A 12965-nucleotide genomic window follows, 5' to 3' on the forward strand; every position below is an offset into this window, starting at 1 on the left:
AGGAACTGTATCATCTGCTGCATTTGATCCAGAAGAAGAAATTGTCATCCACGAAATAGCAGCTCAAGCCGGAACAACATATGCCCTGAAGTGGAACGAGATAAAAGAGGAAAGTGGAAAGGATTCCGAAATCGCCCAGGTCGTTCTACTTCTTGAAACTGGAAATCAGCTAGATTTGCCATTAGCATACCGAGTCATAGCAAATGAACTGTGCTGCATTGATACTGTATTGCTGAGGGTTGATCGAATTGTCATTCCCAGAACTCTTCGAGAAAAAGTACTACAGATTGCACATGAAGGACACCCAGGGGTGAATATGATGAAAAGTCATTTGAGGACCAATGTTTGGTGGCCTAAATTGGATCATGACGTGGAGACATTTGTTAAGCTTTGCAAAGGATGTACATTGGTGTCAGCTCCAAATCCTCCAGAACCAATAACGCGGCGCGAACTCCCAGACCAGCCATGGGTAGACATAGCTGTAGATTTCCTAGGGCCATTACCGGAAGGTCAATACTTGTTAGTAATTATTGATTATTACAGTCGATACATGGAAGTTTGTGAAATGAAAGAGATAACAGCTGCAGATACCATCAAGGAATTGTCTACTGTGTTCAGTCGTTATGGGCTGCCAGATACACTACGCGCGGATAACGGACCACAGTTCAATGCAAAATGTGTTGAATTTAATGATTTTTGTGAAAGCAATGCCATCAAGATCATAAATACGATTCCGTATTGGCCGGCAATGAATGGTGAGGTCGAACGACAAAACAGATCTATACTGAAAAGGCTAAGAATTGCACAAGAGCTAGGAAAGGATTGGAGATTAGAACTACGACAATATTTGCTAACATACCATTCAACGAATCATAGTGTTACAGGAAAATCACCTGCAGAACTCATGTTGGGAAGGAAGATACGTAACAAACTACCTAGCGTACCACTCATAGAATTAATGGACGAAGAAATTCGTGATCGCGATAAATTACAAAAGGAAAAGAGGAATTTGTATGCTGACAAGAAAAGATCTGCCAAGGAGAGTGGCATTGATGTTGGAGATCGTGTGGTGGTGAAAAGAATGAAGAAAATCCATAAGTTGCAGTCTGATTATTCACCGGAAGAATTTGAAGTCATTCGTAAAACTGGAGGGGATACTACAGTACGGTCATACGATACAGGAAAAGAATACAGGAGAAATGTAGCACATTTGAAGAAGATTCAATTACCAAATGTGACAACAATAGAAGAATATGAAGAGCGAAGAGCCACAAAATCAAATGATCAGAATTGTGAACCCGAATCATCTACAGCTGCAGATTTTAATACCAGAGGATTGAAGAACCGTTGTTCAGTGGAAGAGAAACTTGGAACAAGAAACAAGCAAGCAGAAGAATGCGCTGAAGAAGTTGATAGTAATGAACAGTATACGGAACTAAGTGACAAACAAAGTGATTTCGAACAACTGGAAGAACAAAGACCTACAAAAAGAGTGAGATCTGAACCTAAGAAATATAAGGACTATATTCAATATTAATTCAATTAAAGTAAGGGAGGATTGTAGGGGAAGAGAATAGTAGGCGGTAACTAGAACAAGAGTTAGCCAGTGAGGAAGAGCAAAACTAGTAGGACGCATGTAATGCAGTCTGGTGGAATAAAACGTTAAATTATAAATCCGGTTATTTCTGTGTTTGTGTAAAGAATATCCTGGCTTGGCCTATTCCTGATCCCGTTTCTCTACATCATTCACCTGATGATCACCAGCACACCTCGGGCAGCATGAAGGATTCTTGCAGGAAGTGATAATAACATATCCAATTTGGGCTTTGGATTGCTATGATTCATGATACACAATTCAAAATTGTCCAAAGATCATTGGAAAACAAGTAAATCTTTATGAAAAAAATCTATTTTCTTCGCATTCTTTTTACGTTGCCCCAATAAGTGGCGGAAAAGAGGTTTGAATTTATAACACAATGCAATCTCACATTTAAAGTTCGTTCCGACAGTAGCCTTCACCTACATTCATTGTCGTTCTCCGCATAATTGTCCCATGTTACGTTTGATGAAAAAACTTAAACTCGAGTCAATTTGTCTCACTAACAACATGAAGTTGTCGTTTGATGATAATGGATACTGAAATACGTTTACGTAAGTAGTAATCCATATCATGTCCTGGAAATAATAACATTCATAACACGCTAATAACATTCCAAAAATATTGGCAAAACTTTCAGATCCAACCGATTCTTAAATTAGTGGGACAAGTTGACTCGAGTTTGATTTTTTTTCATCAAAGGTAATATGGAACAATTATGCGTAAAAAGGCAGTTCAGTGCCCATGAAAGGCGAAAATCTCCTGATTCCGAGTGAAAAACTGATCCAAATCTGAAATCAAATTCACATAAATAAAGACACACAAAAAAATATTTCGTGCATGCAACCACCATTCAACTCCATTGTGCTCCCCTTGCTATGGAAGTGCGGGATGATTGCAAAGGGTTTGCTCGATTTTTGTACGTTATTGGCACAAAATAGTAAATTTTTTAATGGTCAGTTGTTATATTTTACATTCTACCTTCATGTCCAATAAAAGCCACCATACCAAACAGTATGACATGGGGATGGGACAATGAATCGATGAGTCCATTCAATGAAAAAACAAAAAACCCAGATTAATCCATCTAGCAGTGATGATGCCTTTCTCGATCATTATAAAATATTTTGAAAAAAATTGAAATGTCAAAAATCTCGCATTGCCACAATTTCGATTGAGTCGATCAATATATAACACTATGGGTCTCCGGACCTTCTATCAAAAGTTCTTTGTTGTTCGAGAAAGGCAAAAATATGGGTTTTATGCCCATTGAAGAAGTAACTCGAAAAGATTTCACTTCAACGGGTTTCTCCCCATTCGATAATAAAAATAAGAATAAAAAAAATTAAAACTTTATAAATTACCAACTCTGACAGGTCTGATAACAAGAGGTCTGTGTGTGTCTCCATTCTAACTCCCACTGGCTGGCAGTGATGTTATGAAAAAAAAAACAACTTAATTCACCGAGTCGTGATACTGCCTTTCTCGCATTTAGCCAAGACACCAACCTTATACGGCGCTTATATAGTTCGATCCCATTTTCTTAATAACTTTTAAACGCAATGGTCGATCGTTATCAAATTCAATAGTGATCAACAAGGCTTTGTCCCCTATCGCATGCAACTTGTTGCGAGAAAATCGGTTAAGAATTACTATATGAAAAAGTGGCTAATGTTTTTCGGTTTTCGTGTGCACACACACACACACACACACACACATACACACGGACAGACAGACATTTGTTCAGTTCGACGAGCTGAGTCGATTGGTATATAACATCATGGGTCTCCGAGACTTCTATAAAAAGTTCGATTTTGGAGTGAAATGATAGCCTTTCGGTACAACTTTGTTGTACGAGAAAGGCAAAAAGCTGACTGTTTTACAGTCAGATTTGATCCGAGAATTAGAAGGTGCTAGCTCTACTGCAGCTCGTGTGACCCATTTCAGACTGCCTGGTATTTCATGACCAGTCCGAGGCCACTTTCGCTTACAATATATGCTACCATTAGCAAAAAAAATCTATAAACAAACTTCCGGATTTGAAATCCAGCGCGTATATAGTTTTTTTTATAGTTGAAATCTCAGTAAGAATAATTGGAACATTTACCATATAAATCCATTATTGTGTAATGCTGGGCCTTTCTAGGACCGGCTCTTCGAGGAGCAGCATTGGTACATGTGACTGCCACACATCGCATTCTCTAACACATTTTTTTACGAAATTATAAAATACACAGTTACCAAGGATTTGGGACAGAATGTCGAAAGACAAAAGGTCGAAGGACAAAAGGTCGATGGACAAAAGGTCGAAGAGACAAAAGGTCTAAGGGACAAAAGGTCGACGGGACAAAAGGTCGAGGGGACAAAACGTCGACGGGACAAAAGGTTGAAGGGACCAAAGGTCGATGGGACAAAAAGTCGAATGGACAAAAGGTCGAATGGACAAAATTTAAAAATCTATAATTCTGTATACATGAAAAATACTAAATATACGACAAGATTAAAAACATGTTTCTGAAAAAAAAATCTAGCTTACTACATTTTCCAGAGATTCCTCCTTCTTTATTTCATGGGCAGTTCTTTAACCAATTTACAGTGAATATTCAGCAGCCAGGGCAAGCATTGTATGATTTTGATTAGTTCTCGGGACGAGAACTGAAAATTTAATACTTGTTAGATCGTGCTCTCGTAACACGGGTCGCTTCGAGTCCATGTTTGAGTGAAATACATTGGTTTTGGTATTATTGAGTCAGTGTCGTATAATTAATTATTTCGCCAACGCGACTTCCTATACATTCCTATACATTACATTCCGATGTCGATCATGGAGAATCAAAAGATTGTCAGTCTCTTGTATAAATGTGTGTCAAATTCGTTTTCCACTCATCATCATGTATTAGATGGGGATGTCATTGGTTTTAATTCAACGTGACGTTGTTATTGGTTTTAAATAAGAAATAAACACTGAAGCATGTACACAAAGACTGGCCTTAAGCCGTACATAACAGTTTACATTATGCACATTATTCGGTGATTCAACCGTACGAATCATTTTAATTAACACTCAGACATGGGTGATGTTGTATTTTGTACAACATTGACGAAAAAATCTCTCTCAGGATGTAATCATAATTGTGAATATGCAAGCACTCGGAGTATTCGAGATACGGGTGCTTAGAACCACCTTTGGCGGTGTACAAAAAGACGGTGTGTGGTGGCGAAGAATGAACCACGAGCTAGATCAGCTCTACGACGAACCCAGTAGACAGAGGTAGCTAAAGTCGGAAGGGTACGATGGGCAGGGCATGTTGCAAGTAACCCGGACTACTGCCCTGCAAAGATGATGTTCGCTTCCGATCCGGCAGGTACGAGACGGCGTGGAGCACAGCGAACGAGGTGAGAAGACCAAGTGTAAAACGACTTGGCGAGCGTGGGGCGCATTCGAGGATGGAGAGATGCGGCCTCGAACCGTGAGTTAACGTCGTTGCCGACCGGACTTTGTGGAATTCCATCGACGTTCCCATCGGTGTCAGCATTTTAAAGTTGGCAAAATCGAGCACATTCGAGCAGAACCAGGCGAACGATATCGAGGGCGATCATCGAACCTGTGCCTACCGAGGCAGTGCAGACTCAGCATACTTGTAATGTAGTTAAGTTGAGGATAATAAATCAGTTGGTTGTGAACAGTGATGGTAGTTAGGCGTTTAAGTTTAAAAAAAAAAAAAGAACTCCTTGTTCTCGGATTATTAACTCGTGTATTGTGGCGTCAAATTGTTGATTCAGTGGTTTCTGTTTAAATGTAAACTAAATAAATGAATGAATGTGCTTATGCATATTGGTGGTAGAGTTTTGTGTAAAAATTAGAGGTTGTGGCCATCGTTCTCACGAACAGTCTGTAGGTCGGCTATCTGAATCGCTCAAAAAGGTATCTTATATTACATTTACCTTGTGCTGAATTTTTTGAAAACATGGGCCATCCTGATCCATATTTGTCCAAGTGTCACCCCTGATGACGGTACTTACATCATAGTTTTCCTTTGTATTGTTCGCAATACTATGGCTCTTCAATTTTAAACAATTTTGTAATTTCAACCTTTTGTCCCTTCGACCTTTTGTCCTTTTGACATTTTGTCCCGTCGACCTTTTGTCCATTCGACCTTTTGTCCCGTCGACATTTTGTCCCTTCGACCTTTTGTTCATTCGACCTTAAGTCCTTCGACCTTTTGTCATAAATTCGTTACCAACAGATCCATACACCAAATTCACCACATTTTTCTGCTCCTTCAAAGCTACCTAATTTTGAATCAAAATTACCTCACCGTATACTGACAGTAGATAACAAGAGGTTGACCACAAAACAGAAACCACAAAAATAGTATAAACTCTATTATCAGTATGCAATCGAGCTAAGTTTTGCATATAAATGCATCAGCTCTAATTGACTGACAGTCATTCTTCCTAATACGTCTGATATCACCATTGCTGCTCGATGATGATTAGAGGGAAATTTGTGTTCGTTCTATATGTGCTCCAAGTGTTCTGTTGTAATGAATCGCTACAATCATCGGAAGTGGCCAATGAAACAGTAACCGCTGGTTGTGCAGTCACTAAAGAGGGCAGCTTCGGATACGAATTGCTTCTAACAAAACTAGAAGATCTAGAGAGTAAGTTCTGGAACATGTGGATCGAAATGAAGGAACAAAACGAACAGCTTATGCGCAATCACAGCCGTCTTGAGGAGACTCATCAGGGTGTGATATGGATGCTGACGAGATTTGAGCAAGACGTGGGTCACAATCTATCGACCGTAATGGGCCGTTCGTGGGAGATTTTGCAGCAGCAGTTGAGTTGTTCCAATCATGAGAACTGGAAGCAATCAATGTTGTCTATGGCTGCTGACAAAAGTTTGCTGAATTGTTTGAAGCGGATCCCCACTGTTCCAAAACCGTACAAGTCATGCGCGGAAGCTCCAGCGGAGGTTTCCGGGAAGTACCTCATCCATCCATCTGGCTTCGATAAATCGTTTGAAGCGTACTGTGAACAAGACTTTAATGAAGGAGGATGGCTTGTTATTCAGTATCGGTTTGATGGATCAGTCGACTTCAACCGAAACTGGACTGAGTATAAGAATGGATTCGGGAGTCCCGATGGAGAAATGTGGATCGGCTTGGAAACATTGCACCGTTTGACGAAGGCAGGACGCTATAAATTGATGGTGCAGTTGAGAGACTTTGATGATAAATACTATTATGCACAGTATGATGAATTCGGAATTGGAAGCGAGAATGAAAGTTATGCATTAAGGAAATTGGGAACCTACAGTGGGTCTGCAGGGGATTCGCTGGATTATCATAGAAACATGAAATTTTCTACTCTGGACAGGGATAATGATGCCCATTCAAAAAGCTGTGCTCAGAAATTCAAGGGTGCATGGTGGTTCAACGACTGTTATTACAGGTAGGAAAAAGGATGATTTCCAGTATCATTACACGGAGAGACACGTTTACTCATTAATGGGTACTTTTTCTTTGCCATCTCTTTCTCCCTGCTGAAAATGTTACCCATTTTGGGATAATAAGTAGATCTACTGATTTAAATGAGTAAATCAACTAATATTCTCCTAAAATGGGTAAATTTTTCAGCAGAGTGAAAGAGATAGCAGAGAAAAAGTACCCATTAATGAGTAAACGATTTCTACCGGGTACAATGCATATATTAATGAGATTTTTTTTTTATTTGTAGCAATCTTAACGCAATATATAAAGATGGAACGGGTGAAACGTATATGAATTGGTATCATATTAAACAATCACACATTGGATTGAAATACTCTCGAATGATGATACGTCAAATGTGATAAATTTTGAAAATAAATCAATTCTGGCATGATTTTTTTTTCAATTGGTCGGCATTCTGCCAAACCGGACCAAGCGGATTTTGACTGACGTGTAATATCTTTTCCTGTTCGTAAATTAAAAACGAAAACCATTTCAGCGCATCGCATTGTTTCAATCCATTTAACATTACGATCGAATCGGATGACTCACCCTGACGCTCAATTTGGATCCAACCAGCGTCGCACGATCCAGCCTAATAGGCTTTGCCGGAAAGCCATGTTCTAGCATTATATGCCACAGTTCGTATCGTTCCAGTGAGTCGTACGCTGCCTTAAAATCCACAAACAGATGATGTGTCCACAAATTGTATTCAGCGAATTTATCAAGGATTTGTCGCAAAGTAAACATCTGGTCCGTTGTTGATCGTCCTTCACGAAACTGTTTTGATATTCGCCGACAAAGGCATCCGCAAAGGGACGAAGGCAGTCTGCTAAACAGAGCTCAGGAGATTACCTTGTAGGCGGTATTAAGGAATGTTATCACAATCAAGTCTTATCCCTTTTCTTGTAAATAGGACTTATGGGGTCATCAAATCAGCTTGAAGGCATTTCTTCTTCCTTCAAAATCATTCCAATCACTTGGTGTATTTGTTGCCTTTCTCGTATACTAAGTACTATGTATACGTAAAGGCTATTGGATCGCTCCAATACAAACTGTTTTCCCATTGTTTCCTATTGAAATTTGGCCGGATCGGACTATGGGAAAGTTATGGCCAAAAAACAAATGTATACGAAAAAATCGTATAAATCAGAGAGGATGCTAAACAAAATTGTTACACAATAATAACTTCTTCAGTTATTTATTACAATCATTGATATAACTGAATTATAATAATTTGAATCGGCTTTTTTTTTCTTTACAAAAATATAACAACACTGATACTGTTTCGAAATTTTGTTAGAAGTTCAAGTTCAAAACAGCCTTACCTTGTTAGGAAAATTGTTAAACTCAGGAACATGACATGATGTGAATCTATTATTTTGACCTACTCGGGGAAGCATTGAATTTTTTTTTTGTTTTTTTTTCGCGATTTTTCCATAAAAAAAGTATTTTGGCCAATACTTCCGAGCCCATAGTCGGATCTGGCCAATTTTAAATAGAAAAAACTCTTTTTTCAAAAAAGATGGGATAGGATTATACGTCCGTCAAATGCAACTTGTTGCAAGCAAACTAGATAAGTGTCTTAAAAAATGAGTGACCCCTTTTTTACGCGATTTTTGTTCAAAAAAAAATGCTTTGGTCATTACTTTTGATCCCATAATCCGATCGAGCCAATTTTCTTCAGGAAACAATAAGATACGATTCTGCGTCGAATGTAACTTGTTGCGAGCAAATCGATTAAGGATAAGGACCTAAAAATGAGTGAGAATTTTTCATGTAAAAAATGTATTTTGGCCATAGCTCCGAAGCCCATAGTCCGATCTGGCCAATTTCCAAAAGGAAACAATGGGACAGAACTCCGCGTCGAGCAAATCGGTTAAAGATAAGTGCCAAAAAAATTAGTGACGCACACACGGGCTTCCGAAGTAAAGCATATTGGTAGAACTGGAGAAGTTTAGGCAAAGACACGAATATGATGGAAAGTTCGAATGGTAGAATCCATGAAGTAGACAGTTTATCTTGCGGTCCGAGGGGAAGCAAGGTAACAACACAAGTAAAGGAGGTTTTTTCCCTCAGTCGAGGGTTTTTCCTCCCACCACGTTGGAAGCAAATTTCCATAGAAGCAAGATTACCTAATTGTGGAAGGTAACTTAGCAGGCGTGATCCCCAGAGCCCAATCCCCCTAGCAGGCCGCAAGGGGAGATGGTGAATGTTTCTAAGCAGTTTTGCGAGGAAGTGCGGACGAAAGTGTCATAACTCAATAAAAAAACACACGCACGGGCTGCGAAATGGTGAGCTGACATCTGGGAAGGAGCGACCTACACAGCTCTGGTCCTCACAAGTTCCAATCTCACGCTTCCACGGGTCTTCCTGGGCACTGTTGTCCTTCTGACATCAGCTAGAGTGAGTAGGTGCGACCAAGGGGACCATCGTCCCTAACCCCTAATCCCAAGGCGTTTAGCGATCCGTACCGAGGGGATGCATGGCCAGGGGGGTGGAATAATAAGCTAGGCCTTTAACGGAGCCTGTGGGGTACCTGGGCACCCTCCACAGTAATTGTCCTTTACCGCGTCATGCTGGGCCCTGGCGTGGTGGACCTCTTTTCCCGAGCAACTCGTGGGACCAAAATGGAAAACCAAGTCAATTCTTCAATTAGTGGTAGTAGTGTAGGCGACAACCCCTTCGCAAGAGGTTGGTTGTTCAGGTCTCCGCCTAGGAGGCCAGAGGCAATAGTCAGCAGCTCAGTGCGCAGCGCCAGCGTGGGTCACTTAACCATCTACCAGGCTCCGCCGGTAGAGGTTATAGACGGCCCATGGCTTGTGAAAGCGATGAATCGCAAACGCGATGGGCTTTCGGCCTTCGAGGTGGCGACGGAACAGCTGGACGCCATCATCGACTTTGCGTCATCGAAGCATAATATCAGTAAGGACCTCATGAGGAGCTTGCTGAAACTTCGAAAGTCGATGTTGGACGCCAAGCTGGAGAGGGCGGTCGCGACGGCCAAGTGTAAACCCGTGAAATCCGTAGAGGTCTACCCAGACTGAGGCCCAAGGATTCGCGGACTCGGGCAAGGTCGAATCGACCGAGGGCGTGCCAGCGAAGACGGTGGTGCCCAAGTCTACCCAGACTGAGGCTCAAGTATTCGCGGGCATGTCGGGGGTGACTGCTCCAACGGAGCAGACACAAAACGTGGGAGACAGTCTCCAGGGAATGAGTTCCCTGGGGGACGCTCCAAAACGCGGAGGGTTACTACCCCGAACATGGGTAGTGTGGCTGGGAAGCTGAACCCCGGCCAGGTACCTCCAAAATCGGGGTAGGAAGGACCTGGAAAGGTCCGTCCACCCAGGAAAGACGGTGGTAAGGGTTTTTTTTTCCTTGTCGGGTATATTTTATTACTGCGACCATTTTTTTGATCTATTGTAATATATTCCCCTTTTTTTCTTGCTATGTCATTATGGCGTATCGCTATTGGAAGTGATCGTCATTGTTTGACTAACAGCTTCTCCCCAACACGGCTCAGCTTTTCGAATGAAATGCACCACCGAATTGGGATTTGTTCTACCAAGCCCAAGTGGTTCTATAAGCCCCTTGGTGAAGAACTTTTGTCTTGTTCGAAAAATTGCCGGACAACGGCATAACAGATGCTCCGAATCTTCTTTTTCTATGTCGCAGAAGCGACATAGATCATTCTGAAGTTTCCCTATAAGCTTCAAATGATATCGACTCGGACAATGACCTGTAATGAGACCCGTATAAGTGCTTAGGTCTCTTTTAGATAATTCTAAGATGTTGCGAGTCATGGAAACATTCGGAGTGATAAAACGTTTCGATTGCCTGCACACTAACTTTTTCTATTTCGAGCTCGGCAAAATCGGGCACCGCTGTAGCTCAGTAAATTTTAAAACTGAACTTCGGTAGAAAATTTCGTTTATTACTGATTCTCAGCAAAATATTTGCTGTATCTCAGCAACTGAAACGTCACTTTTACTGAGATCTCGGCAAAAATCATGTTTGCTGAAATTCGGCGGTGCCCACCTCGGGAAAATAAACAAAAAATGCTGAGATCTCGGCGAAAAAAATTAAGTGTGTGGCATTAGTTGCGTTCCTAAAATTGGTTTCTATTTTCATAGATTCCTATACCTTCAGCTCCATACGAAGAGAAGAAGTTGGTAAGCTGCAAAAAGGTTCCGGTCCTGTAAACCGACTTGATGATCCGAGTCTCGCCAGCATATCGGCTTTTTCGTTACCATCTATTCCACAGTGTCCTGGAACCCAATATAGATTAACTTGGTTCCGACAAGACAATTTTTGGAGGGACTGAATGCATTCCCAAACTTGTTTTGAAGTGCATGTTGCCGACTTCAGAGCATTCAAAGCTGCTTGGCTGTCGGACATTATGCATATATTTGAGTGTCTGTAGTTCCTACGCAAACATATTACAGAACACTCTAGAATTGCGTGAACTTCCGCTTGGAATACGGATGGCCAACTTCCCATGGGAAGCGATATGTCTATCCCAGGGCCAGTAACTCCTGCTCCCACATGGTTGTTCAATTTTGAACCGTCAGTATAAAACGTAATTGATCCTGAACGAAGTGTGGGTCCTCCATTCAACCATGTATTGCGCCCAGGATCAATTACTTTGAATAGTCTATTGAAATTGTATTTTTTCTCCATCCAGTCCTCATTGTTTATTACTAGGGAGTTTATACTGAAGTTTTTTAGAATGCTAAGATGACCCTTAAGGTCACCTCCAAAAAGATTTTCGGATCTTCTGATCCTCAAAGCAGTCTTTTCAGCTGCTAATTGTACAATTTGATGTCGTGGAAGCATTTATAGTAAAGCATTTAGTGCATTTGATGGTGTACTGCTTATTGCACCAGTAATTGAGATAGTCGCTAATCGTTGAAGTTTTCGAGCTTCATCTGAGCACTCTTCTCCTTCGTCTTTGGCCACCAGACGAACGAACCATAGGTAATTCTTGGTTTTACTATAGCTGAATATATCCAATGGATCATTTTCGGCTTAAGTCCCCATTTCCTACCAAAAGTTCGTTTACTAATCCATAGAGCATTTGTCGCTTTATTAATGGCGTGTTCTAAATGCATGTTCCAGTTAAGTTTGCTATCAAGAACTACGCCAAGGAATTTGACTGTATTTGAAAGTTCCAATCGTGTACCTTTCAATATCATGTTGTTTAGTGAGAATTTCCTCCTACGCGTGAAGGGCACAATAGTGGTTTTGGACGGATTTACACTCAATCCTTCTCTATCGCACCATGTGGAGACATAGTTTAAAGCAGTTTGCATTCTGTTGGCGATAATGTCATTGCATTTGCCTCGTACTATTATGACAATATCGTCAGCGAAACCAATTACTTCGAAGCCCTGGGCTATAAGGTATTTGAGAAGATCATCTACTATTAAAGACCACAATAAAGGTGATAATACGCCTCCTTGTGGGCACCCTTTGATTGCTCTAACACTAATGTGAGAGTTTCCAAGGTTAGCTGATATTTCTCTTTTGTTAACATTTCTTTAATCCAATCTACAATGCATTTATCGAAGCCACGATTTGATATTGCCTTTTTATGGAATTATGAGAAGTGTTGTCAAAAGCTCCCTCTATATCTAAGAAAGCAGCAAGGGAAATTTCTTTTGCTTCAAAAGATTTTTCTAATTTTGTAACAACTGCATGTAATGCGGTTACTGATGACTTACCTTCCTGATAAGCGAATTGGTGTTTGCTTAACGGTAGTTGGGTTAAATATGATGACTTGATATGTTCATCTATTATTTTTTTCCATTGTTTTCAGTAGAACGGAGGACAAGCTTATAGGCCTAAAGGATTTTGGTGAGGTTATATCCTTT

The 12965-nt window shown here is 40.7% G+C and overlaps 2 protein-coding genes across 3 annotated transcripts in view; one reads left to right on the forward strand and one right to left on the reverse strand.

The window, feature by feature from the left end:
• Window positions 1-12965, reverse strand: part of LOC134205863 (metabotropic glutamate receptor 1-like) — a 143209-nt gene that overhangs the window by 84104 nt on the left and 46140 nt on the right. The gene's annotated exons all lie outside the window — the stretch shown is intronic.
• LOC134211746 (microfibril-associated glycoprotein 4-like) lies at window positions 5920-7755 on the forward strand. The gene is made up of 2 exons (XM_062688921.1): window positions 5920-7054; window positions 7340-7755. Exons 1-2 carry the CDS (start codon window positions 6087-6089, stop codon window positions 7452-7454), a joined length of 1083 nt encoding a protein of 360 aa, XP_062544905.1. The 5' UTR covers window positions 5920-6086; the 3' UTR covers window positions 7455-7755.

This window comes from Armigeres subalbatus, chromosome 1, assembly GCF_024139115.2.
Source record: "Armigeres subalbatus isolate Guangzhou_Male chromosome 1, GZ_Asu_2, whole genome shotgun sequence".
NCBI lineage: Eukaryota > Metazoa > Arthropoda > Insecta > Diptera > Culicidae > Armigeres > Armigeres subalbatus.

Bases quoted from the DNA above. Each gene is read 5' to 3' on its own strand.
- LOC134211746 (XM_062688921.1), top strand. From the start codon at position 6,087: ATGATGATTAGAGGGAAATTTGTGTTCGTTCTATATGTGCTCCAAGTG. The intron at 7,055-7,339 runs GTAGGAAAAAGG...TTTTATTTGTAG, and splicing joins TTCAACGACTGTTATTACAG to CAATCTTAACGCAATATATA.